We start from the raw sequence: 27788 nt of genomic DNA on the forward strand, positions 1-27788 counted from the left end.
GTGCCTCCCGTTCTTCAAGACCCTGCGCCAGGCGAACGGTTTCTCTTGGTCGGATGAGTGCGAACAGGCCTTTGAAGACCTGAAAAGGTACCTGGCTTCCCCGCCGCTGCTCGTAAAGCCGCAGGTCGGGGAGACCTTGTATCTCTACTTGGCCACATCCTCTGAGGCGATCAGTTCGGTGCTCGTTCGGGGAAACGAGTGCCGAACCCATCAGCCCATCTACTACACCAGCAAAGTCCTCCACGGCGCCGAAGCCAGATACTCGGAGACGGAAAAGATGGTCTTCGCCCTGACCGTCTCCGCGCAACGGCTCCGACCAAACTTCCAGGCCCACGCCATCGTGGTACTCACCAACCAGCCCCTGAGGGCCGTACTGCGCCGACCCGACACATCCGGACGACTCGCTAAGTGGGCAATGAAGCTTAGCGAGTTCGACATTCAGTACCGTCCGAGGCCTGCCTTGAAGGCTCAGGTCTTGGCCGACTTCATCGTCGAATGCCCGACGACCGACCGAAGGTCGGGAGCTGAAGGCCCGGGACGAGATTCGGTCTCTGAGCCAGACCCGATCTCCACCTGGGTACTTCACATCGACGGAGCCTCCAACGCTCAGGGAAGCGGGGCCGGGCTCCTGCTCACGAACTCGGATGGGGTAGTCACCGAATACGCCCTCCGGTTCGACTTCAAGGCCTCCAACAATCAAGCCGAATACGAGGCACTCCTCGCGGGCTTGAGGATGGCGAGGGAACTGGGCGTCGACAGCCTCCAGGCATTCTCCGACTCTCAGCTGATCGTGGGGCAGGTCAAGGGCGACTTCGAGGCGCGAGATCCGACCATGATCAAGTATCTTCAGAAGGTAAAGGATTTCGTGGCCCGCTTCGGGCATTTCGAGATCTCCCACATCCCCAGGACGGAGAACGCCCGTGCCGACGCTCTCTCCAGATTGGCAACGTCGGCCTATGATTCTTTGGGTCGGACGTTTGTCGAAAACCTCCAACAGCCGAGCATCGATCGGGTCGAAGAAGTGCAGCAGCTAACGTCTGAACCAAGTTGGATGGACCCGATCGTCCGGTACCTGTCTGACGGGACCAGTCCCGAAGATCCTGCGGAGGCCAAGCGACTCCGATGGTCGGCGTCACAATATGTGATCATGGACGGCCGACTCTACAAGAGGTCGTTCTCCCTCCCTCTGCTCAGGTGCTTGGGACCGACCGACGCTGACTACGCCCTCCGAGAGGTTCACGAAGGAATTTGTGGGAATCACTTGGGGGGCAAGTCCTTAGCCTTCAAGGTCTTACGACAGGGCTACTACTGGCCGACCATGAGGAAGGATGCGGCAGAGTTGGTCCGAAGGTGCGAGCCATGTCAGAAGTATGCCAATATTCAGCACCAACCGGCCAGCCAAATCACTCCCATTGTCGCTCCATGGCCCTTCGCTCAGTGGGGAGTCGATATTCTCGGCCCCTTCCCACCGGCGTCGGGCCAAAGGAAGTTCATCGTTGTCGCCATCGACTACTTCACGAAGTGGGTCGAGGCCGAGCCCTTGGCGCAGATCACCGAGCGGAAGATGGAGGACTTCGTCCAAAAGTCCATCATCTTCAGGTTCGGATTGCCGCACACCATCATCACCGACAACGGATGGCAATTCGACAACCAAGACTTCAAGGACTTCTGCGCCAGGTTCCACATTCGTCATCGACTAACTTCAGTCGGGCACCCACAATCCAACGGCGAGGTTGAGGTGACGAACCGAACCCTGCTCCATGGACTCAAGACCCGATTGAACGAAGCCAAGGGCCACTGGGTCGACGAGCTGGGCTCCGTCCTGTGGGCTTACCGAACGACCCCCCGCGTCCCAACCGGAGAGTCGCCGTTCAGTTTGGCCTACGGGACAGAAGCCATGATCCCGCTCGAGATTGGCCTGCCATCTTCAAGGGTCGAGCAGTACCGCGAGCCGGACAACTCCGAAAGCCGGAGGGCCGACCTAGATCTTCTCCCCGAACTGCGAGATGAGGCTCAAATTCGAATGGCCTCCTACCGACAGAGGGTCGCCCGGTACTACAACGCCAAGGTCAGACCAAAGCTCTTTAAACCTGGCGACCTAGTCTTGAGGAAGGCGGAGGTGTCGAAGCCCTTGGACCAAGGGAAGTTGGCTCCCAACTGGGAAGGACCCTACAAGGTTGCTGACACCTTCGGGCCGAGGGCCTACCGACTGGAGACCCTTGAGGGGAAACCCATTCCCCGGACTTGGAACGCCGACAACTTGAAGCTGTATCACCAGTGAATTCTGTAATTCAATCGTTGGAATACAAGTTCAGTTTGAAAAATCGGAGTTCTAACCCTTCGACTACTGATCGGCGCTCAGCCCCGACGCATCGACGCGGACCTGGCACCGACGACACATCGGCCCCTTACACGGACCGATGCATCTACGATGACGGGAGTTCATACTCCTTCTACGGTCAAATTTTCGGGCAGAATCCATCGGCCGACTGGCCGATCGGGCCCCGACCGAAGAAAGGCTAAAAGCCCACGCGGCTATTGCCGCGACTTCCGACCAGGCTACGGCCGGTCGAGGGATATTCGGCTTACCACCGTCTATCACATGATGCGACCTTAGTCGCACCCACTACTCGCCGACCGACCTACGGCCGGCTGAACGGCACTCGGCTTGCCACCGTCTGTCGAAGGACATGAAACCCGACGCAAGAGCATGGGGACCCGACTTACTATCATGCCCCCGACACTGCGCCGGATGGTGACCAACTAAGTGCATCTACGGAGGTCCGGCTGCCGAACCTTTACTAGGTTCGGTCGGCTCCCTACTTGACAGATGCGCCCGAATGGCGACTACAATTATTGGAGAAGTCGGGACACAAGCTACTTCGGAACTGTGCAAGCCGGTTAAGTCCTACCGACTTACTCGAGTTGGCGACTTCTCTAAGTTGGTGACTAGGGTTCGACATTACAGCGATAAGAAACATTACAAACAAGAAGGAAAAGAGAAGACAATTTCATTCATTGATTAAAAAAAATTACAAAGTCGGACCGAAGCCGATTACATGTATTTTCAAGAAGAAACAAAAGGAAGATAGTCGGCTGGACCGATCATTCGTCCTGGATAATCTCTTCGACCGACGGAGGATCGGGAAGAATCGGCGTCTCGACCATGAGCGGCGCTGGGTCGACGGCAGAAGGATGTCCTTCAGTCGGCAAGGGACCTCCGGTCGGCTCCTGCTCCGGGACGGCTTCCTCCGCCGGGATGACGCCTCCCGACGGGTGGTCGGCCTCCTCTTCGGTTCCCTCCTCTTCGGCGAGTAGCGGGGCGACTCGGCTGACGTCCACCTCCGGGTACAGGGCATGGACGGCATCCCGACCGTCCTCGAACCCGACCCGGTAGGAGGCGAAGCCCGACTCGAGCATCTCCTCCTTGTACCGGTCGGAGGCCCGGAAGTCCTCAACCGCACAATCGGCCGACTCCCTCGCCGACCGTACCTCGTCCTCAGTATGGGCCAGCTCCTCCCTCGCCAACTCCGCCTCGGCCCTGGCAATTTCGGCGTCGATTTGGGCGATGGACAAATCCTCTTCGGTTTCCACGAGCTTCCCCAGGCTGGCCCGAAGTTGCTCGCGTTCCCCTTGGAGTTCGGAGGTGGCACTGTCCCGTTCGCGTCGAAGACGACGCACGACCCGACCTTTGTGCTTGGCCTCCTTCTTGGCCGACTTCAGTTCGGCCATAAGCCGGGAGACCTCGTCCGTCAACTTGGCCTCCCGGTCGACCGACTCCTGCAGTTGGTCGACCAGCATCGCTCTTTCGGCCTTGGCCGCCGCCGACCTTTCCTTGAAGGCTGCCCGAACGTCGCCGAACCTTCGGTATCCGGCCTCCAACTCGGACATGGTGAAGATCAACTGCCGACGGGAAAAAGCTTTGTCAGAATTATGTGGCAAGCAAAAATTCTTCTAAGGAAAAAGGTGACGCGAAGCTTACCTCCACCATCGACGGGTAGAACCGCGACAGCATCTCGGTCACCTGCCGAGACCGCAACGACTGAACGTCGGTAGGGAGGAGGATCCCCTGGCACAACCTCCTCGCAAGGTTGTGGTCGGCCAAGGCCGACGCACCCTCAGGGTAGTATGCGCCGGGGGGCATTGATCTCTCCTCCTCCGAGGGCTCCATCGGGGCTTTCCCCCGATCAGCTGCCCCGACCGACGGGGCTGGCAGCGATGGGACGCTGGAGTTCGACCCGGCGCCCCCCGTTGCGCCAGCGGATGCCTCCGGACGATGTTCGGCTTCCCGAACGACATTCGGCTCCACCCGCGGCGGCGAAACCGCCGACACTCCTTCGGCCACTTCCTCGGTCGGCCTCTCCTCGACTCGGACGGTCGGAGCCGCGAGGGCTATGATCGGCTCCGACCCCTCGGTCGCCGACGCCTCCACGGTCGGCGGGACTGGGGCTGGTCTCTTGGAAGGGCGCGAAGGGCCAGCCCCCGACGCTGGCCTCTTCCTCGCGGTGGCAAACTGACAAATTTCGGCGTCGGTCGGCCTCATCCTCGGCGGTGTCCCTGCAAAACCTACCAATGTCAAAGGCCGGACCAGGACTACCCTAAAGCCGAACAAGAAGAAAAGCTGGGGGATCGGGCGATACCTATTCGGGGGACCAGACTCAGGCCGGCGTCATAGAGAGCTTGCTCGGTAACAAGCTCCCTCTGCTTCGGGACCGACATATCTTTGAGTCGGTGGAAGTCCTCCCGGTCGTCCACGTCGACCCGACTGTTGTCGTTGGCCTCAGTTCGGGGTACACCCCAGCGAGAAGGAAAGCCCCAAGAGGAGGAAGAGGAAACAAAGAAGAACTGGTTCTTCCATCCATGAATGGACGATGGAAGACCGATTATGAAGGCAAGACCCTTCCGGGGGTTGAAGAGCCACCACCCTCGGGCTTTAGGGTGGGGTCGGAGCACAAAGAAGGCCCGGAAGAGGGAAACGCGGGGGTCGGTCGGCAGGAGCTGACACAACAGCGCGAAAGAAATGATTAGCCGGACAGAGTTCGGCGCCAGTTGCGCCGGACAGAGTCCGTAGTAATCAAGCAGATTCCGGACGAACTCCGGAATCGGAAGTCGAAGACCCGCACGAAGGTCCTCAACATACAGCGCCAGGTCGCCGGGCGGAGGGTTGTTGACCCGACCGCCGGCCCCTGGAGCAGAGAGCCGAAACTGCTCCGGGATGCGATAGTGCTCCCGAAGCTGATCGACGTTCAGCCCCGAAAGCGAGGAGGCCTCATCTTCCGGAGCCGATCGGGTGTTGTCGGTCGGGTTCCCCGACCGAGCTCCCTGAGTCGGTTTCCTGGTCATTGTGCAGGGACCGAAAGAAGAGAAAGAAGAAAAGAAAGGAAGAAGGGGAAGGAGGACCACGAACCCGATGGACCCTCCGGAAGTAGAGAAGAGCTCTGCCCGCGACGACCGAGAAATCGCCCGGACAGAGTTTCCCCAGCAAATGGCAAATATGGGTCAGGGTCCGGGAGGTCCTATATATATAGGGCCGACCGACGGCCGAGATGCTCCCGCGCCGACCAAAGTCCTCCAGATGCGCGACGCGTGGCGCCCGCCGGTTGGCTGAGGATTCGGCGCGCTTCGCCCCGGGACGCCCGCACCGCCCTTATTAAATGCCGGAGCGGACGCCGGCCAACCACCATGACACGCGGCGCGCGGGGGTTGGCTCCGCTGTCGGCCGCCCGCGCCGGTCCGCATCCCCGATGGGACGCCTCACCCGCGATCGGCGCCGAATATCCGATCGACTGACGCCGTATCGTCCGGCGCCCGATCTTCTGACACCGACGTGACGACTGACGACGACAAGGCGTGGCGTCTGACACCTGACGCCGGCGCGACTTCTGGCATCGACTAGACGTTCGGATCACTTGGGATTCGTGAGATGTCTGACAACGGATCAGCCGGCGGTACGGTCGGATCTGCACATGCGACAAATCCACTCCCAGTCGCCCGGCCTTGCTACCCGAATGAAGGCATCGGCCAGCTCTCCACCCGACTTAGGAGTGAAGGGGGGCAACTGTTGGGGGATACCGACCGACCGACCGACCGACTATCGGAGGGTCCGACCGGCTGGCGGCCCGACCGACCGACCGACCACCGACCGACTAACCGACGGCCCGACGAACGACTCTGACTGACCGATCGTAAGTCGGGCGACAGGCCAACGGACGCCATCAGCGGCTAACTACGGCCATTCCACGGTCCATTCCCGACCGACTAAACCCAGAGGTCCGGTAGCCGACCCACTTGAAGCTCGCCGACCGACGGAGGAGTCCGACGCCACTCAGCTGGCCACCGACCTTGGGTCGGCCGACTCCACCAACCGCCGTACGGCCGCCAGACGTTGTCAGCTCTGACACGGACATGCGGCACAGTTACCTAGGGGCATTGTCCCGCCGAGAGCCGGGTCAACCCTGGTGATTAGACGGCTACATGGCGACATGACGTTTTCACGGCGGCTCTGACAGCCTACAGTGAGTTGACAGTTCCTCACTTGTCCGCGCCATTAATGATGGCGCCATACCGCGCTCCACTATATATACCAGGGAGGGCAACAGTGCAAGGGATCGATCCGCCCGTTTCTCCCACATACGCAGGCTCGCTCCTCTCTCTCTCTCTCCCGCCCTCTCAGAGCTCTCTGTCTGCATTTCACTGTTGCCCAGTCACCTCTCTGACTTGACCGTCGGAGGGTCCCTGCCGGAGCCGCCTCCGGTCAGTGTGGACTTTCTTTTGCAGGTGCACGCTTCCCGGCGATCGGGCGACGAGGCGATTGGCCGCAACAATGATGATGACGACGAAGAAAGCCAAAATAGCAGTAACCATGAACATAAATTTCGTGCCAAAGCTTTTGTGATTTTTTTTTCTAAAAAATGAAAAATTAATTTATCAAGGAAGCATTTTCATAAGGACAGGCGTTACGGGTGTGCAACGATCCACCGTTCGCTTATCGACACGGGAGAAACGGACGATGTCTGATGTCTGTCATCCGCTAGCGTACCAATTTCTGGAGAAAGCGTCCTCTCCCTTCGGTCACCTAACCGTTGTATGTTTGATCTCTTGTTCGAATTGCATCACGTTCTCCTCTCCGGCGGTGGAAGTGCGATCTTTCCGGGTTTCCTTCTCTCTCCTCTGAGCTGGGGTTAGTTTTTTTTTTTTTTTCTTGATCTCTCTTTTTGGAGGATTTTGATCGGCGCGGAAGCGTGATAGGGAGGAGAGGATGCCGCAGAGGCACTCGAAGAACGACAACGACCTCGCATACTTCGCATACGACGAGAAGCGGAAGCTGGGTAATGGAACGCAACGTGAGCGCCTTGCGAAGGACTCGATCAAGCCCTTCGACGCCTGCTGCCTCTGCCTCAAGCCCTTCATCGACCCCGTCTGCTGTCAGAAGGGCCACGTCTTCTGCAAGGAATGCATCCTCGAGTGCCTTGTCGCCCAGAAGAAGGACATCAAGAGGTGCCCTAACGCTCCCTTGTCTTTTTTTTCTCTCTGATTCTTGGTTTTCTGGCCCCGATTGCTTCCCTTTTTAATCCTTTTTCCTCGATCTATTTTACCCTTTTCGTCTAATTGGAGATTCTAGGGTCAAGATTCAATCTTTTGAAAGTTTTGATGTAGGGTTGCGGTAGGAATTTGATTGTTTGGTTGATTATTTTGAATTTGATCATGTGGTGAGGTTGTATATATTGCTCCGCAATTTGGAATATTGGAAAGTCTCTGGTGCACTTTACATCTTTGTCTTGTGTAATTCGGACAGCAGGAATTATTGTCGATGAGGATTCATATAGCGGAGGCCAAGTAACTCGAACAAGGCTTGATTGTAATATACTTGAAGTCAATCTCGATTCAAAAAGTTGGGATTGGTTTTGGGTGTGAAAAATTCATATCTGGTGAGAAGGTTGCAGCATAAAAATGCATATAAAATAACAGGGCTTATAAATGCGATAATTGTGTGTTTGCTGAATTGGGTATGATAACATATTCTGTGTCGGGGCAGATAAGCTCACTTCTCATCCTTTTCTGTAATTGTTATTCTGGTTTGGACATGCTTTCAATTATTATAAAAGTTCTGACTAGTTTGTTCCAAGAATTGTCTTTTATTATTTTTGCCTTATAACTAACCGAATACTTGTGACCAATAGAAGGAAAAAGAAAAAAAAAAAAAAGATAAAAAACATCATGAATAGAGCAAACTATTTTTGTGATCTCAAAAAACAAAAAGAAAGTAGAAAATTGCCTGCAAAATGAAATTCATTGTGAGAATAAAATATAAGCAATTACCATTGCTGCTCTCTGTGATTATTGTGTGCAAACCAAACACATGATTGCTTCACTTTATGCTGATAGATCATCTAGACCTGCCAATATGGTTTAAACCTTTCTTAGATCTTTTTAGAATTTTTTATGGGATAATTTGACTGTTTCAACTCTTTCATCTGAACACATTGGTCATTGCCTAAACTAAAATGTGTTGTTTGAACCCAAAAATGACTGTCTAGTATCAGATTGATTTCAAACCAGTATTGATTTGACATGTTTTGGATACCAAGCTATCTGAAACAGGCAGTATCTTCCCATCAGTTTTGGACTTTTTAGATATTTATTTTCTGTTTTCATATAAAAAAAGTTTTTAGTTTACGTAAGTTCCTTTTCATTTTGTTTTTTCGTGAATCTGAATTCAACTTTTACATTTATTTATTGAAGAGAACTGGGGCAGTAGTTCTAGTTGCATTATTGAAAATCAATAAATTTCAATATTGTTAATATAAATGGGTTTATGGTGCTGTGCATGATCAGAAGATATGAAACAAGAAAGGCATCGATGACATGTAAAAATCATAAGCAAAGGCTACCTCCTTTGAAGGCTGGCATGATTTGGAAAAGCAGGAAAGCATTCCAAGAAACCTTGCTTATCTGTAGGGGTTGTCAGACCAGGAGGCGATTCAGGTTGTGGGTTAGTGAAAGCAAGCCCCCTTTCAAAAATTTAGAACATGAAGTTCTTATGAAGTGGGTGTGGGAATGAGTTTCGTAAGAGACCCTAAAGCAGGCCAAACCCTAAAGTAGAAATTTCTGGTTATCAAAGAAAAAAAGTAGTTTTCTTTTCATGATCATACCTCTGGTTGAGTAAAAGGATACCATTTGACTTGACAAGATTATCTGTGCAATCAAATATGGTTGAACAAACCCTCTAGTCATCGCGAATTGGTGTGCACTATCATGAAGAAAGAGATGATCAGATGCCATATGTGGATCCAATTACACGAGCAAGAGCCGAATTGATGACTTTGCTCACTTGCATAGAAGCATGATGTTGATGCGAATCAAACTTGGCAGAAATTTTAAGAACCTATTGCTTGAAAAAGGATCGAGTCTAGAAGGTTGTTTTATTTTTTTCTAATTCATCATTTAATAGCCACCATCATTTCTTTAATAGCAAGATGCTGCTACCATGATTTTCTTAATAGTACAATGCAGCCATCATCATTTTCTTTATAGCAAGATGCAGCCATCATGATTTTCTTAATAGCAAGATGCAGTCACCATGATTTTCTTACCATAATTTTCGTAATAGCAAAATTTTATTATTTTCTTCTATTTACTGAATTTGCCTTATGTTCTCTCTCATATCTATATAAAAAGAGGCGATCTATATATTTTATTCAGACTTCAATGAATGAAACGAGTGTTGCTGAATTTTCTCATCTAACCTTTGTATGTTAGTGGCGAGTTACAAATTCTGGAACTTATCACTCACATTCTTCTTTTTTTTAAGTGTGGCGTTCTATCCCTTTGTGATCTGATTGTGGCGATTTTCTTATCAATCAGGTTTCAAAGGTTCTCTTTTTTTTCTTACACACTAACTTTATCCTTACCTACATAAGACAGTTATTTAGGTCTGGGCATGTCAGTTTGGTATCAGAGCCGAGGGAGTGTTTGGCATCCAAATCATGTCTGGAGGAGATGAGGTCTCTGTTATTTCTAGAGGCATGAGTCTGGAACAAGCTCAGATCATGGGGCTCCAGTAGCATCAAGAAGAGATGATGGAGTAGCTCAATCATCTAATACAGGCGTTTGAGCAGTTGGCAATGCTTCTCCTACCACCACAGCGGCGTGGCCATCCACCACCACGATGAGCTCATCGCGATGATGAAGAGGAGTATGACGAACCTGAAGATGATGATGGTGTGGAGGAACACCCATGGCAAAGGAGCAAAGGGGTTTGGGAGATAATATTAAGATGAAGATCCCATCCTTTAAAGGAATCAGCTCACCTGAAGAGTATCTGGAATGGGTGTAACGTGTGGAGAAGTTCTTTGAATGTCAAGACTATTCTGAGGTAAAAAAATGTAAACTTGCTGCCCTTGAATTTACTGATTATGCTAATCTTTGGTAGGAGAATGTGAAAGCTCAGCATAGGAGGGTTGGAGAAGAGGAGATCCAGAGCTGGAGGCTTATGAAGCGGATCATGGAGAAGCAATTTGTACCTTAATATTATAAGCAGGAGCTGTACATCAAGTTACAAAGCTTGAGGCAAGGAGGCATGTGCGTTGAGAATTATATCAAAGAATTTGAGATGCTGATGATGAGGTACGATTTGCGAGAACCTCAAGAGCAGACCATTGCAAGATTCTTAGGAGGCTTAAATAAGGAGATTGCTGATACGATGGAGTTGCAATCTTGTGTTCCTTGAAGATGTGATCAAACTTGCTGTTAAGATGGAGAGTCAGTGCAAGTATGGTGCAAATAAGCTGAGTAAGACCACCAACTCATCTTCCTCATCATCATAGTTCGTCCCTAAGACGGTTCCAAAACAAGTAGAAAAGGGTGATTCTAGCAAGCAAACCATAAATGGGCCAAAGAAAAAGAGAATGTGAAAAATTCGCAACCTCTCAAGCGAAGTCGAGATATCAAGTGTTTTAAGTTTTTTGGTTACGGTCATATAGCCTCTGAATGTCTAAACAAGAGGGTGATGTTCATTTGGGAGTCACAAGAGAAAATTAAAAGTGAAGATGAGGTTATTTTGGAAGAGGTGGAAGAAGATTATGTGGAGTTTGCAGATGGAGAGCTGTTGATTATTCGTTGTAATTTGAACTTACAGGTCAAAATGGATGATGAGCAGTACGAAAACATCTTTCATATCAAGTGCATCATCCATGATAAGATATGTGGTGTTATCATTGATAGAGGTAGCTGTACCAATGTGGCTTCCACTATTTTGATGAAAAAACTTAATCTGATGACCGTTAAGTATCTCCGTCTCTATAGATTGCAACGGCTTATTAACGATGGTGATATGAAAGTTACAAAGCAGGTTGTAGTACTTTTCTCTAGAGGCAAGTTTTACAAAGATGAGATTGTTTGTGATGTGGTTTCTATGAAAGCTAGCCATCTTTTTTTGAAAAGATCTTGGCAGTATGATTGGAGGGCTATTCATGACGGTTTCAAAAATATCTATTCGTTTGTCAAGGATGGAAAGAATATAGTATTGGGACCACTTAATCCACAACAGGTTCAGAAGGATCAGCTTGTGATTGAGAAGGGCAAGAAAGAGAATCTATTTGCCAACAAGAGGAAAGTGGAGCGAGTTTTGACTAACCATGAAATTATTTTTTTTCTTGTAGCCAAGTAGGTTTCAGGTGAAAAAATCTCTCTTTCACCGCAAATGGAGACCTTGAAGGAATTTGTGGATGTATTCCCTGAAGAGTTACCAAAAAGATTGTCACCAATCAGAGGGATCGAGCATCAGATTGATCTCGTTTCAGAGTCTGTCTTACCAAATAGACCAGTCTATAGATGCAATTCCAAGGAGGCCAAGGAGATGCAATGGCAAGTTTCTGATCTTTTGGAGAAGGATTATATGAGAGAGTTTATAAGCCCATATTCAGTATCAGTTCTGTTGATACCGAAGAAGGATAGATATATGCGGATGTGTGTAGATAGTAGGACGATAAACAATATTACAGTAAAATATTGCTATCTAATCCCATGATTGGATGATATACTTGATGAGTTGTATGGAGCTAAGGTTTTCTCAAAAACAGACCTTAGAAGCGGATATCATCAGATTCATATAAAGAAAGATGATGAATGGAAGACTGCATTCAAGACCAAGTTCGGATTGTACAAGTGGACGGTCATGCCATCTTGCTTGTCCAATGCGCCTAGAACGTTCATGAGATTGATGAATCATGTGCTGTATAAGTTCATTGGTGATTTTATGGTTGTGTATTTTAATGATATTCTAATTTTTAGCAGAAATCAAGAGGAGCATATGGAGCACCTTAGGAGGGTTTTTGAGGTTCTGCGACAAGAGAAGCTATATGGCAACCTCAAAAAATATCATTTTTGTCAGGATGGCATAATCTTCTTTGACTACATTGTATCGCAACATGGAGTGAAAGTTGATGAGAAAAAGATGAAAGCGATCAAAGAGTGGCTTATTCCTACCAATATATCTGAAGTGAGAAGTTTTCATGGTCTAACATCCTTTTATCGAAGGTTTGTGAGGAACTTCAGCACTATTCTTGCTCCTATCATTGAATGCATCAAGAAAGGAGGAGAATTAAAGTGGACTGAAGCAGTCCAAAGGAGCTTCGAGTTGATTAAAGGAGAAGTTGAGTTCAGCACCCATTCTAGCTCTACTCGACTTTTTTAAGACTTTTAAGGTAGAATGTGATGCTTCCGGTGTGGGCATTGGAGCGGTTCTGATGCAAGAAGGGCATCCCGTAGCATATTTCAATAAGATGCTGAATGGTGCAAGCTTGAGCTACTCTATCTATGATAAAGATTTCTATACTCTGATTCAGACTTTGAAGACTTGACAACATTATTTATTGCCAAAGGAGTTCGTCATTCATACTAATCGTGAGTCTTTGAAGCACTTGAAAGGACAAAGCAAGCTGAATCGTAGACATGCCAAGTGGATGAAGTTTTTGAAAACTTTTTTTATGTGATCAGATACAAAAAAAAGGAATGTTAATATCATGGTTGATGTACTTTCCAGAAGGTATGCTTTGATTTCATTGCTTAATGCTAAACTAATAAGATTTGAGCTGATTATAGATCAATACAAGGGCAACCCAAATTTTGCAAGTATTTATGAGGAGTGCGAGAAAGAAGCTGTAAACGACTGCTACAGGCATAACGGATACTTGTTTAAGTCAGGTTGACTATACATTCCTAACAGTTCCATTCGAGAGCTATTGGTAAGAGAAGCTCATAGTGGTGGATTGGTGGGTCATTTTGGAGAGAAAAAATATTGGAGATGGTGAAAGAGTACTTTTATTGATCAGTCATGATTTGTGATGTGCATCACGTCATTGAGAGATGCATCACCTGCAAGAAGGCGAAGAGCAAAGAGACTTCGCAAGGGTTGTATATGCTACTACCTGTACTAGATCAACCATGGATAGATTTAAGTATGGACTTTGTGCTTGGGCTGCCAAGAACACAAAGGAGGGATTCGGTTATGGTGGTTGTGGATCGATTCTCAAAGATGTCTCATTTCGTGCCATGCCACAGATCCGATGATGCTTCACATGTTGCAGATTTATTTTTTAAAGAGATAGTGCATCTGCATGGTGTATCAAAGAGCATTGTGTCTGATCAAGATATCAAATTTTTGAGTTATTTTTGGAAGACCTTGTAGAAGAAGCTTGATACTAGATTGCTTTTCAGCATGATTTGCCATCCACAAATCGATGATCAGACCGAAGTGGTAAACTGTATTCTTTCTTCTTTGCTTTACACTGTTGTTAACAAAAATCTGAAGAATTAAGATGAGCGTTTGGCTTATGTTGAATTTGCTTACAATCGTAGTGTTCATATTGCTACTAAGCATTCTCCTTTTGAGATAGTTTATAGATTCAATCCTATCACCCTATTTAATTTGGCACCACTTTCAATCAGCGAAAGGGTTTGTATGGATGGGAAGAAGAAAGCTGAGTTGGTTAAGTCCATGCATAAGAGCATCAAGGAGCAGGTTGAGAGGAAGAATGCGACTTATGAGAAGGCAGCCAACAAAGGGAGAAAACAAGTTCGCTTTGCTCCAGGTGATCTTGTTTGGATACATCTTCGCAAGGAATGATTTCTAAGCCAAAGAAAATCTAAGCTCATGCTACACGCTGATGGTCCATTCCGAGTTGTTGAGAAGGTGAATGATAATACTTACAAGATTGAATTGTCTGGTGATTACAATGTATCCGTTGCATTCAATATTCGAGATCTTTCTCTTTATTTGGAGGATAGTTTGGATGATGGGGAGGATTTGTATTTGAGGGCAAATCTTACTCAACAAGGAAAAAATGGTGTGCACCATCATGAAGAAAGAGATGATCAAATGCCATATGCGGATCCAATTGCACGAGCAAGAGCCAAATTGATGACTTTGCTCATTTTCATAGAAGCATGATGTTGGTGCGAATCAGACTTGGCGAATTTTAGGAAGCTATTACTTGGAAAAGGATCGAGTCTAGAAGGTTGTTTTATTTTTTTTAATTCATCATTTAGCAGCCACCATGATTTTCTTAATAGTAAGATGCAGCCATCATGATTTTTTTAATAGCAAGATGCAGCCATCATGATTTTTTTAATAGCAAGATGCAGCCACCATGATTTTCTTTGTAGCAAGATGCAGCCATCATAATTTTCTTAATAGTAAGATGCAGCCATTTTCATTTTTTTATAGCAAGATGCAGCCATCATCATTTTCATAATAGCAAGATGCAACCACCATGATTTTCATAATAGCAAAATTTTGTTCTTTCTTTTTATTTACTGAATTTGCCTTATGTTTTCTCTTATATCTATATAAAGAGAGGTGATCTATGTATTTTATTCAGACTTCAATGAACGAAATGAGTGTTACTGAATTCTCTCATTTAACCCTTGTGTGTTAGTGGCAAGTTACAAATTTTAGAATTTATCACTCACGTTCTTCTTTTTCTTGAGTGTAGCATTCTATCTTTTTGTGACCTGATTGTGGTGATTTTCTTATCAATCAGATTTCAAATATTCTCTTTTTTTTCTTACACTCCAATCTTTATCCTTACCTGCACAAGACAGTTATTCAGGCCTGGGCACATCACAAATATCCATCATTAACTTATTTTTGCTGTGCATGATTACTCGAACTGGAAGTTTACGAAATGCATGTCGTTATTATTGATGTCTGTACATCCCAGAATGAGTTTATTCAATTTGGAACTATTTTCTATATGGCCTATTGATGGCTGGTTGTTGGTTTCGTTGAGTTCTTTTTGGTGACTTTTTAGGTACATGCATGTGCGTGTGATTGAGTTAGAGAGAGAGGTTGCTTACCAAGGTTGGTGGTGAACTTTTCTTTTCTAAAGGAGTGGAAAAAAGTAGTGTTGTGGTCAAGAGCTCGTGGCTCGGATGGATGGAATGGACTAGTTCTTGTGCTCGCTCGCATGCGGTATTGCGTGTTTTGGTCTAGGCTCGTGCTAAATGCCATGTTGGGCCTCATGGTTTTGTTCTTTAAAGGGCACATCACTGAGGGGAGAGAACATCTCGATCCTATAAAAGTTAGAGTTCTGTTTAACTCACAATTGATGTGGGACTAAAGGTGCCATCCTCCGAGGAGAGAAGATCTCGATCCCATATAAGCCAGAGTTTTGCTTAACTCACAATTGATGTGGGACTAAAATTGCCATCCTCTCACAACAATAGCCTCCCAGTTAATGTTGCGGTTTGCTATAAAGGGCTCGGATGGCTCGAATGGTTGGTTTATGTTTCTATGCCTGCATATGTGAGGTATTGTCTGCTTTGGTCTTTGATGCTATCACACGAGGTCTCATGATTTTATCCTTTTAAAGATGCCTCGTTGGAAAAAAAAGAAGACCTTGATCCTATATAAGTCAGAGTCTCGCTTGACTCACAACCGCTGTGGGACTAAAAGTGCCATCCTCTCACAACAGTAGCCCACCAATCAAAGGGAATTTTGGGTGCATGGATAGGAGGTGATCTCACAGACGGCACCAATATTGCGGTCAAGGGTTTGTGGTTTGAATGGATAGGATGGGTCGATTCTCTGTGCTCGTCCATATGAGATATTATCCGCTTTGGTCTAGGTCCGTGCCAGGTGCTATGTTAGGTTTTACGGTTTTGCTCTTTAAAAGACGTCTAGTTGGGAGAAAAAATCTTGATCCGATATATAAGTTAAAGTCCTGCTTGACTCATAACAGATGTGAGACTAAAGATGCTGTTCTCCCACAATAAGTAGTAACCCACTCTATAAGGTTTGACAACAGAGATTTTTATATTGTATGTTATAAAGCACATTTTTAGGCCGCCGGGGGGGGGGGGGAGGTGGCGCAAGTTGGTTGTGGATGTTGGCCTTTACGGTTTAATGGCAATGTTTTCTCTAGTGGAAGGGATGTGAGCTTTATTTATCTAATGTGCTTATTGGCTGATAGTGGGCTTTGTTGCACTAGTGAAAGAATTTGGAACTCAGCGCCAGATTATTCTGGATTTTGGTTTATCACGGACCTAATTTCCTCGAAGCTATAGAGCTTGGAAGATGGTCCAGTGGGACATATGACTGTCCTTTTCTTTTCTTTTTAAAATTACAGTCATTGCTGTGTTTCTGCTCATAGTCTTTTTTTAATTTTGATCTAATTAAATCCTTTTGATGTTGGTAAGAAAACCTTCCTTTTAAGAGTTTGTTTGGATGTGTGCATGGAATGCTTTTGCTTGCATTAGTTTTGGCCTCCTAGATGGACTGCATTTTCATTCCCCTGCAATTCTTCTCCAACATTGTCTTCTGTTTTCCTTTTGCTCTATGCAACACTGTTGAGCTTTTATTTTTGATATGGACAGGAAGCTGGCTGGCCATGCTGCTCAGCAGAAGCAAGAGAAAGAGGAGGAAGAGGAGAAGCTGATGTTGCAGAAAGCTCGAGCTTGATACTTTTGATCAACTAAATCATGGAGCTGTACCCCAGTGCAGCGACAGGGTTCATGCATGCGACAAAAATGGTTTCAATGGGGCAAACAGTTTGATGGTAACTTCCTATGTGGAGGAAGCCCTTCGAAACGTGAAAGCCTTTTGGCTTTTGGCTTCCATCTGCTACCGCTGAAGCTCCTGTCAAGTCAGAAGCTCCGTCCAACAATGCAATCTGTCCAGACGGTACTGAGAAATTCAGGCTGAACGCCTCGTCCAGCTTACCGGATATGGCAATGAACAGAGGAAGCCCAGGTTTCTGGAAAGCAGTTATATACGCCCAAGCTGCAAGGTGACTCTCATCAATACGCTCTCGCTCGTGGCGATCATCACATGCGGTCATGTGTTCTGCAAGAAATGTTGGATAAATTTTTAGCTGTGGACAAGGTATGTTTATTGTGCAACAAGGAGGGGGCGGGGTGTGGGATTGTGCAAAATACGGTCCAATCCATTTATCCATTCTGCGTTCGATCTGTAATAAGCAGGTTTGAGTTGGGGATGAATAGGTTCGGAAAATAAATAGATCAACTCATTTAAATCATTTAATAATGAGTTGGATTTTAGTTTTAGGGTCTGATTCGTTTAACCTGTTTATTTATTGGGTTAGGTTAGGTCGGGTATTCTGTCTGACCTCCAATGTTTATTCCTGTTTGTGACTCAGATACTTTTGCAAATCTAAGCAGTGGTTTGTAAAGTAAAAAAGCGAGAGTCAGCAAATTCTTCACCTAGCTTATTGGGCCAGTTGATCTGAAAGAAGAATGGGCTTTTCATCTAAGTAGTCTTGCCTAGTAGGTAGAGATATCTGTTTCTCTCCTCCTTCGAAACTCTTTACTTTCTTTCTTTACACTGATCTGTGTTTCCTTTTCTTCACTTTTTGGGTTTTAATTCAATTTCAGTCTCAATTTATTTCTCAGTCAAAATTTTAGGTTTCTAGGTTAGCGTTTTGATACCCATAAAAAAGAATGAACTCTGTGGATGTAGAGAATGCCTTCGCCTAGTAGGAGTGGCGGAAGATGATAGAGGTGGTACTGGTTAGCTCTGTCACCTTTGTCACTGGCCTCTACAGCGACGCCAGTCGCTTTGAGGGCTCCAAGTGGTCCATACCAATAACCAAGGAGAATAGAGACTGGGATGCTGATGGCTATGATCTTGCCAATTGAATGGCCTACATCGGCCCCAGGTCCCTCAAAGTGGACCTGGGGTGTCGAGGCAGAGGATGAGTCCGACTTCCAGAAGCCTTAACAGATCATTGGCCCTAACATTGTGGGCATTCAACAAGAAGGAAGGGGAAGCTACTATTGAGGGGGTAAAAAGCAAGTAGCAAGGAGAGATTGAGGTATGCTCTTCCGATTTGTTCCTTCTTGATTGTTTATTGATTTTGGATCATCATTTTTTTCTAATCATTGAAATAATTTATTTCTTGATTTGATTATGAGTAGATCTTGTGACAATAAATTCTTAATTTTGGATCTAGATCTTGAGATTTGATTCCTAATTCATTGGTTAATTTGCACCTGATTTTCTTTTCTTTTGTTATTCTATTTCTGTGGTGGATTTCAAGATGGGATTAGCTTTTTAAAAAAAATCAGTCTTATTTATTAAATAGGTTAAATAGATCAAATTATGTTATTTGTTTATTAAATAGAATGGATTCGAATTTCAATTCTTGACCTATTTAATAAATAGGTGAGGTTTAGGGTTTTCTGATCTAACTCGCATCTAGCCCGACTTAACACGATTGCAAGGAAAGGAACTTAGAGCATGTTTGGTGGGGGGAGACTTAGATTTTGGAATAAGAATGAGAATAAGTGACTTCTATTCTAGCTGTTTGATTGAAGGGAGTTCTATTTTCATTCTGATTTCAAGAGCAATGGGAATGTCCTAATCCCTCAAAATCTAATCCCTACTCTATCTTAAGATTTAAATTTCATTTCAATTCTAATTTTGGTCATGAACTAAACACGTAGGAGGGTATGACCCTTCTGATTTTCATTTCATTATATTTTGATTTTGATTTTGGTCTCAAATCAAATGCTAATGCACCGTTAATTTGCTTGGAGAAATGAGTAATTGGGTTCATAGGCCATGGGGACCGTTTGGAAGCAACAAATCATAAACATTAGTGTAGGGGCATAAGGTTGGATCGGGTGAGGCCAGCTACGAAGACTTGAATCTAAGACAATGAAACCATGGATTAGATAAATTTTTGTTCTGTTAGCTGTACTTTGTTGAATGTTATTTATATGATGGTTGAGTGGATGAATATAGAACACTGCTTCAAAGGCTTCGTAATCCTTCTTTACCAAAAAAAATCTTTCTTTACCAAAAAAAAAACTTCATAATCCTTCTTTTGCAAATTCATTATCTTAGCACTGTGTTGAGTCTTTTTCTGCGTCGTGAAGCCCATCAGTCTGCAAATTCATGTCAGATGCGTCTCCACATCGTGAAGCACAACTTCTGTGAATTTAATGTTAAGAATACATTTTTGTTTGTTTTTGTTCATTGTGGATGACTTAAATTTAATGAAATGTTATCATTGCTTTCATCAATCTCATTAAGTAGAAGCTGCTACTCCATAAATAAATCTTGTTGTTATGAATGATCCAACATGATACATGGATATATATGTACCTATAATCATTTAATTTCGATTGTCCAATTTTCATCTTAGCTTGACTAGGTTATCGTTAGAGATGCAATCGAACCCAGTTGAGTTGAGTAATTGGTAGCTTAAACTTGACTCGATTTAAAATACAGAGGCTCAAAATTCGATTTGAGATCGATTGAGCCTTAATATCTCAAGCTCAAACTTGACTCATTGAAAAATAGATAAAATTTAAAATTAATTCAACTTGACTCGAATATCAATCAAGCCATAGTCGAGTTCAAAATCAAGTCTGAGTCTACTAATAATATATATTAAAATAAAAATAATATTATTAAAAATATATATAAATTCGAATAGACTCGCAAGCTTTTGAATCAAGTATCCTACTATTGGAGCTCGATTCAAAAAATATTCGAACTATTGAAACTCGACAATAATTGAGTCAAGCTCGAGTAGCTCGCAAGCAACTCGATTCATTTGCACGCCCAGTTGTCATAGAAGATGGTTTATATTGGGCTATAAAGATCATTACTCACTCTCTTTTACCCACTTTACTCTTTTTTTCAACTTAATAATATTTTACATGTTTCTCGAATCATCAAAAATCTTTTATCTATATCTCAATTAACACATAATAATTCTTATTATTTTATATTTCACTCTAATTATTTTTTACATGAAGGACCTCATCTCCACTCAAATCCTTTTCAATGGCATGCTTAAGGATGGAAATTTTTGGTCTCCCACTTAGTAATGTCACCAAAAAGATTTCTATTGCATATGCCACTTTAATCAGTGGTTCTTAATTTGGTTGGTGTCAACATCTTGATCGTGCTTCTATGTCTGTTATTTCTAGAAATCTTAATAACTTATATTTGAATTTTCATAATGATAATAAAGTTTTAATTCGCTCCACATGCCAATTAAATAAGAATTATTCATTATTTTTTTCATACTTTCATTCTAGTTCTTCTTCCCATTTTGAACTTATGGATACTAATATTTGGGGTTTTTTACATCACATTTTGGATATCGATACTATATATATTTTTTAGATGATTATAATTATTTCTTCTGATATTATCCATTAAAAATTTATTTTGATATTTACCATACCTTCCATATTTTTCGATCTCATGTTGAAAATATTTTACAACATAAAGTTAAATTTTTCCAAACTAATTGTGCTTGTGAGTTTCAATAACAATTTTTTTTTGGCATGTAGAATCACTACTTTTTCCAACAAAAATTAAATGATCGTGGAATTAGTCATCGTTTTTCAGATCTCCACACCTAACAAAATGAAAGAAGTAGACTATGATCTTTTTGTCTAATCTAATCTTTCTTCTAAATTTTAGAATATGACTTTTGAAATGGCTAATTTTCTTATTAATCATTTATCCATATGTATACTTGACTTGACTTTTCTTTAGAAGAAATTATTTAATAAAAAGTTGGATTATAATTTTACTTCCACTTGGACTTTTTGGCTCCTCATGGTCTTTATTTACTTTTGGCTCCTCACCAGTATTTGGCTTCCAGTGGCAACATATGTATCTTGATAATGTGCATTACTGACTGATTTTTCTTCATGGTCGCCTGCATCGTTCAAACATGAATCCACGGTTTCCTAGTCTGCGGCAGGTATAACTACAGAAAACTTGGGAAAGTTAATAGTGCACTGAAAGGACCACGAGTGGATCCTGGTGTCTGCCGTGATCGCTGGTTTTGCTTTTTGTTTATTTTTGCCAGGTCTTTGGAGGAGATGTTTTGTACGTGATTGCTGGTTGTCCTTATCGGCATCGCTGTTGTTAGACTATCCGATAGTCGTTCTACTTCACGTTAAAGATCAAAGTCTCCTCAACGCTTTTACTTTTCTCAGAGGCTAAAGTTACAAAAATGTCTTTATAATTTAGCAAGGTCTTAGACGAGCTTTTCTCTCAAAAAATGAAATTTTTATAGTCTATGAAAAAAAAGTCCAAGCAATGCATTTTTCCTTTTTCTTTTGGTTATTTTGAGTCGCTAGTTTGCTGGATCTACTGGTTGGTATCCATCTGTCCCTGGAGAGATTCCAGGTTCCATTCTAGAGCAACATAGCTACTATCTCTCTTGAGAGAGAAAATGAAATTCTTGTTCTATAAATTAAATTTTAGTTTTGATACTTGGCATGTTCTATAAAATATTCAATTGTAAAAATCAGATAGATGACATAAGTATTCTATATGATTGCTTATCATTGTCATGGACACATGGACGATCGAAGGAGAGATTTCAAGCATAATTTTTCTAATGCACTATCTTTTTTGGATTTGTGCACTATCTACCTATCCATACTTATTGAGATTCTTTAATTGAGCTTCCTTATCTTGTACTTTTCATATTCCTCTCCAATATTACTGGAATATAAAAATTTAGGTAAAAAATAAAATTGGTGCACCACATCATGTTGTAGTACTAGAAATGTTATTGTGATGGATATCCAAATGATTAAGAGATCAACTTTATTTGCACTGACTGTGATTGTAGATGTTTAGAGCATGATTTATTTCTTTTCAAACAATGATAAAGCTTTAGTCCAATGAAAACGGTTTATGCAACTTGATTGTTAAGTGAGTACCAAATAGTTAAAAATTTTATTTACATGTGTACTCCAGCTAATAATGATTTTCTAAGTTCAAACATTCACAATTTATGGAACTATGTACGGATATCTGCAACAAATTACTATTTTGGTGCCTTCAATTAACTAAATATTGTGTTTATTTATATGAATAACTAACAATGCTATAATGTTAATGATGCTCGGTAAGCACAAGCAAAATTATTAAGATGTTAGGCATTTACTTCTGGAGGGAATGCCTCTCAAGTTAATTCACAAAATACTTATAAATAGAAACAACTGATTGGTACCAGATTATTTGACCTGTTAGGGTATATTAGCATGATGTTTGCATTTCCAACACATCTAAAGGGGCCCCTTATTTTTTTTTCCCCCTGTTGTTAACCGTTAAATATTAAATTTCTCTCATAATCTTACCATGTTAATATGACTATATTTAACATAATCCAGATCAAAAGAATTTCTAATTTTGATCTTGCAGACCATGAACTTGAAATCATTAATTTAGATTCTGCTTCGACACAGAATTGTTGAAACGCTCAGAAACCAACTCTCACCGAGACGTCGTGGGTATTGCGCTTGAACTCTTGCACCAATTCACTTTGTAGATATTTTTTATATTTTTTTATTTGAGAAATAATACACTGTGTATATTCTCCTATCAGACATACTGTTATTTCCGAACTCCCGCAACCTAGTCAAGTGTGTTAAACAGAAGTCAAAATTCATGAAACAAGAGAGGGACATTTTAGTAATTTGGCACCATGATTCGGTCAAAGTCTAATGAGTCGGAGGGATGACCTCAACGAAATCATCTGTCAAATAAAAAACAAAAAACAATATTATTTTTCGAGACTATTACTACTTTCTCCCCCCTCCTGTTAGTTCTATGCCTGTTTTCCATATCATAGCGCTGCTACCATGGCTCTTCCCAAAACTTCGTCCCCCTTTTCTCTTCCTTCCTTCTCTCTCCTCCTGTTCATCCTCTTCTTAGCTCTCCAAACCCCTCTATCCTTCTCATCTGACACCATCTCTGCCAACTCCTCCATCTCAGGAGACCGGCAGCTAACCTCCAAAGGAGGCAACTTTGTTCTGGGCTTCTTCTCTCCAGCCAACTCCTCCAAGTACTACATAGCCATCTGGTACAAAAAAGTCTCACAGCCAACCTCCGTCTGGGTAGCCAACAGAGAAACCCCTGTCTCAGACCCCACCAAATCCGAGCTCAAGCTCTCTGAAGATGGAAACTTGGTACTCCTCAACGAGTCCAAAGCCCAAATTTGGTCCACTAGTGCCAGCATCTCCACCAATTCCACAGTAGCGGTTCTCCAAGACACTGGAAACCTTGTGCTGGCAGAGGGCTCCAACTCCTCCAGGATCTTGTGGCAGAGCTTCGACCACCCCACCAATACGTGGCTTCCCGGAGGCAAGCTCGGCCTGAACAAGGTGACCAAACAGAACCAGCGCCTCATCTCCTGGAAGAGCTCAGCTGACCCAGCTCCTGGGATCTTCTCCCTTGAGCTCGACCCCAATGGAAGCAGCCAGTACTTCATTCAATGGAATAAGTCTGTCTCGTACTGGACCAGTGGGACTTGGAATGGACGCATCTTTAGTGGAGTGCCGGAGATGAACGAGAATTATTTAAACTACGACTTCACTTACGTTAACAATACAGACGAGAGCTACTTCACTTATTATTCTGTTAAATCTGATTCGGTCATCTCGAGGTTTATAATGGATCTGTCGGGGCAGATCAAGCAGTTGACGTGGATGGAAAATTCCCAGGAGTGGATACTGTTCTGGTCCCAGCCAAGAGCGCAGTGCGAAGTGCATTCTCTGTGCGGGCCGTTCGGGAGCTGCAACGAGAACGGCCTTCCATTCTGCAGATGCGTCAAGGGTTTTGCGGCGCGGAACGAGACCGAATGGGATTTGGAGGATCGAACAGGGGGTTGCGTGAGGAACACTCCATTGCAGTGTAGTAGCAACAGCTCCGTGCATGTCGAGAAAGATAAGTTTTATGAGATGGAGAGTATGAGGTGGCCATTGAATCCTCAGAATGTAGATGTTGGAAGTCTTGAAGATTGTGAATCAGCCTGTTTGAACAATTGCTCTTGTACCGCTTACTCATTTGGTGGTGGATGTTCCGTGTGGTACAGGGATTTGATCAATCTACAGGGGCAATACAATGGACCGAAGGGAGGAACCCTTTACCTTCGGCTGGCTGCTTCGGAGCTGCCGGATCCCACAAGCAAGAAGCGAACGGTATCCGGGGACGTCGCCGGTGTGGTTGCAGGCTTGTTTGTTTGCGTGGTTATCGTATGGGTGGGGATCTGGAGGCGCCGGAAGAGGCGGATGATTCGAGCAGCGAAAGCAGTGGGGAGAACTCTGGTGCCATTCAGATACAGCGACCTGCAGCATTTCACCAAGAACTTCTCGGAGAAATTGGGAGGAGGAGGTTTTGGCTCGGTGTTCAAGGGATTCTTGCCGGATTCGACCGCCATAGCTGTAAAGAAGCTTGAAGGCCTTTGCCTGCACGGAGAGAAGCAGTTCCGGGCCGAGGTAAGCACGATTGGAACGGTGCAGCATATCAACCTGGTTCACCTTCTTGGGTTTTGCTCCGAAGGCACCAGAAGGTTGCTGGTTTATGAGTTCATGCCAAAGGGTTCTCTGGATGCTCAGCTCTTCCACAACAATTCCATGGTCTTGGACTGGAATAAAAGGTACCAAATTGCTCTTGGAATTGCTAGAGGATTAGCTTATCTCCACGAGAAGTGCAGGGACTGCATCATACACTGTGATATAAAGCCAGAGAACATACTACTCGATGCAGCCTTTGTTCCAAAAGTAGCAGACTTCGGTCTGGCCAAGCTTTTAGGCCGGGATTTCAGCCGTGTACTGACTACGACGAGAGGAACAATAGGCTATCTTGCACCTGAATGGATAACTGGCGTAGCCATCACTGCTAAAGCTGATGTGTACAGCTACGGGATGATGCTTTTCGAAATTATATCTGGCAGGAGAAACTTGGAGCAGACAGAGGAAGGGAAAGCTACATATTTTCCTACATTAGCTGCGAACAGACTCATGCAAGGGGATGTCCAAGGCCTGGTGGATCATAGACTTGGGGATGATGTGAATATTGAAGAGCTCGAAACAGCTTGTAAAATTGCTTGTTGGTGCGTTCAGGATGATGAAAGTTCCAGGCCAACGATGGGACATGTTGTTCAAATTTTAGAGGGCTTTCACGAAATTAACGTGCCTCCTATTCCAAGATCACTTCAAATTCTTGTGGAAGGCCTGGAGAACATAAATTTCTCCTCAGACATGCCGATTACCACCTCTACCGTTTCTCAAGTTAGAAGCGCAGCACCAAGGAGTTCTAGTGTATGAAGATGCCCAAGGCTTTTCAAGCGTCCGCATAACATTTTGAGTGAGCCCGCTTTGTATCTTTCCGGTAGCATGGCAAAGTGGTAGCTTCATGCCAAGTCCATGGCGTGTTGAATTATTATAGCAATCATACCATGCAAATCCTCTGCTATGCACCGTATTGAGCGGTGCACCATGCGCACCATCCATCATATGATGGACAGCCATGCACGGCCGCATGCGATAGGCATGCAACAGCGCACGGCTGTCCATCACATGATGAATGGTATGCTACGCACTGCATCCGAACTCATTACTATACTAATAATGGCCAAGTTGTCATGCACTCCGATGCAAAGTTCGACACCCTTCATGTCCTCATGTAATTGAGTGAAGAATAACGTAAATCCTCGTATTTTCTAGATAATGTAAGTGAGAGTGTTGCACATTTTAAATTACGTAGCTTGGCACATGTTCTCCGGTTTTGATTGCTGTAGGCGGTCCTATTTGGCATTAGTCTTAGCTGATTTATGGAAGGTGGAATTTGCATGATGGCATGCACAAACTCTTTTGAGAAATCACTAAGAGTCAGAATCTATGGATTCTCAATCCATACATGCTCTAGTTGTGCAGGTCACAATAATCAGGATGGATTCCTGATGCAAATGGTTTATCATGTATTTTAATATATTAGGATAATGAAAATCATCCACTTTTATATTCATATTGATGTATAGAGTAGAGATCACTAAAATATATAATATTTAGTTTCTATATATTTTTTATAACATAAATCATAATCAATGGTATGGAACGTTGATTTGAATGTTTCATTATTGACTTGGAACTGGAGAAGTACATATGTTTTTATTTTGAGAGGGGCATGGTCCATTTTTATAATATGGACGGAGAGGAAGCATTGGGACTAAAACCTATTTTTTCTCTTCCTTTTTTTCCACTCATAGTTGTTAAACTTGATATATTAATATCAACCTATTTACTAATAGAATAAATTAAGCTTTTCTTGGGTAAAAACTAACTATTTAAACTCTTGAAGTCAAATATTCATCAATATTCTAATTAAAAAAAGTACTTCATCAATATGGTATATGCTGCAGCTAAGATATTTTGTACGATTATAAATTATTTCGGTTGTGAATCATTTTCTATCTCCAATCTCGAATCATTTATATCTCTCAAAATCTAATTGAAATTGACTCTCTTCTTGCACACCAATTGAATTACTAGCATACAAAAAAAAGCTTAAAAATCAACGTTATTGTTCTTGCCGACATTGCTTGGTTTCTTTGATGCCTTGGTAGAGAGTAGCATCTTGTATGTTCTTGTCTGCACCGGTTGGTTTCTCTAGGAAGGTTGGAAAGCTAGAGTTCATCAGTAGATCTTTACTTCTCCTCAGTAGTTGGCTAGATAGGTTTTTGGCCTTCTCTCTGACCTTGCTTTCAGTAAGTCTCAGGTTGGACTTTATACATAATCAAGGTCCTAGGGTATTTCGTTATCATTTACTCATACCTCTACATTGTTTGTGTGCTAGATAATTTCTACCCTCGGTGTATTAAAAATCTAATTTGATGCTTCTATTTGTGGGGACCAAGCTGCTACTAGGTATGTCATTAGAAATGAAACTAGACACCTATTTTTGGTTGAGGGTAAGGCTTGTTCTTTCCTATTTTGTGCCATATGTTGAACTAGGATTGTGCATGATTCAGTTTGGATCAGTTTAAGATAAATTCTCAAATCAAATCAACTTGAATCAATTTTGTAAAACTGAAAAGAAACCAAACTGACCTTATAAAAAAAATTAATTTAAACCAATCTAAAAAAATCAGTTTGGCTCAGTTCGGTTATCAGGTTACTAGATTTGAATTAATTGGCTATCAATAGATAATCAATGAATTGGCTTCTTGTAGGTTGCAGTGCATTTTCCTTGTTTTTATTTTCAATTTTCAAAGATAAAAATGAGTTTTCAGCAAATTGCTAAGATCTACCAGTGTTGATATGGTTGGCATATATTGGTTTGGTAGGTCCAAGAATATAACTTGTAAGGCTCAAGAAGATGGAGAGATTAAACTGCTTTGGGCCCCTTGATCTAATCTACAGAAAAATTTTAGACGGACCATGATGAGAGGATGAGACACTTTTGATGTCAGGTCTCAATAAGTCTTACCCAGACCAAAATCATA

The 27788-nt window shown here is 43.8% G+C and overlaps 1 protein-coding gene across 4 annotated transcripts; it reads left to right on the forward strand.

The window, feature by feature from the left end:
- Positions 1–7357: 7357 nt before the first annotated feature.
- Positions 7358–26046, forward strand: LOC105049733 (G-type lectin S-receptor-like serine/threonine-protein kinase At2g19130). 4 transcript variants are annotated; one of them, XM_073252375.1, is made up of 6 exons: positions 7362–7497; positions 9925–10626; positions 16876–17383; positions 17658–17788; positions 17978–18332; positions 22750–26046. In XM_073252375.1, the coding sequence occupies exon 6, from the start codon at positions 23146–23148 to the stop codon at positions 25609–25611; it is 2466 nt and encodes an 821-aa protein (XP_073108476.1). In that variant the 5' UTR covers positions 7362–7497; positions 9925–10626; positions 16876–17383; positions 17658–17788; positions 17978–18332; positions 22750–23145; the 3' UTR covers positions 25612–26046. The 4 variants fall into 4 exon arrangements, with proteins under 4 accessions (XP_073108474.1, XP_073108475.1, XP_073108476.1 ...); XM_073252373.1 differs by lacking the exon at positions 9925–10626 and having other exon boundaries at positions 7358–7497; XM_073252376.1 differs by lacking the exons at positions 7362–7497; positions 9925–10626 and adding an exon at positions 10641–10791.
- The last annotated feature ends 1742 nt before the right edge of the window (positions 26047–27788 follow it).

Source organism: Elaeis guineensis, chromosome 2 (genome assembly GCF_000442705.2).
Source record: "Elaeis guineensis isolate ETL-2024a chromosome 2, EG11, whole genome shotgun sequence".
Classification (NCBI taxonomy): Eukaryota; Viridiplantae; Streptophyta; class Magnoliopsida; order Arecales; family Arecaceae; genus Elaeis; species Elaeis guineensis.

Excerpts from the sequence above, each read along its gene's own strand:
- LOC105049733 (XM_073252373.1), top strand. The coding sequence starts at position 23,146 with ATGGCTCTTCCCAAAACTTCGTCCCCCTTTTCTCTTCCTTCCTTCTCT.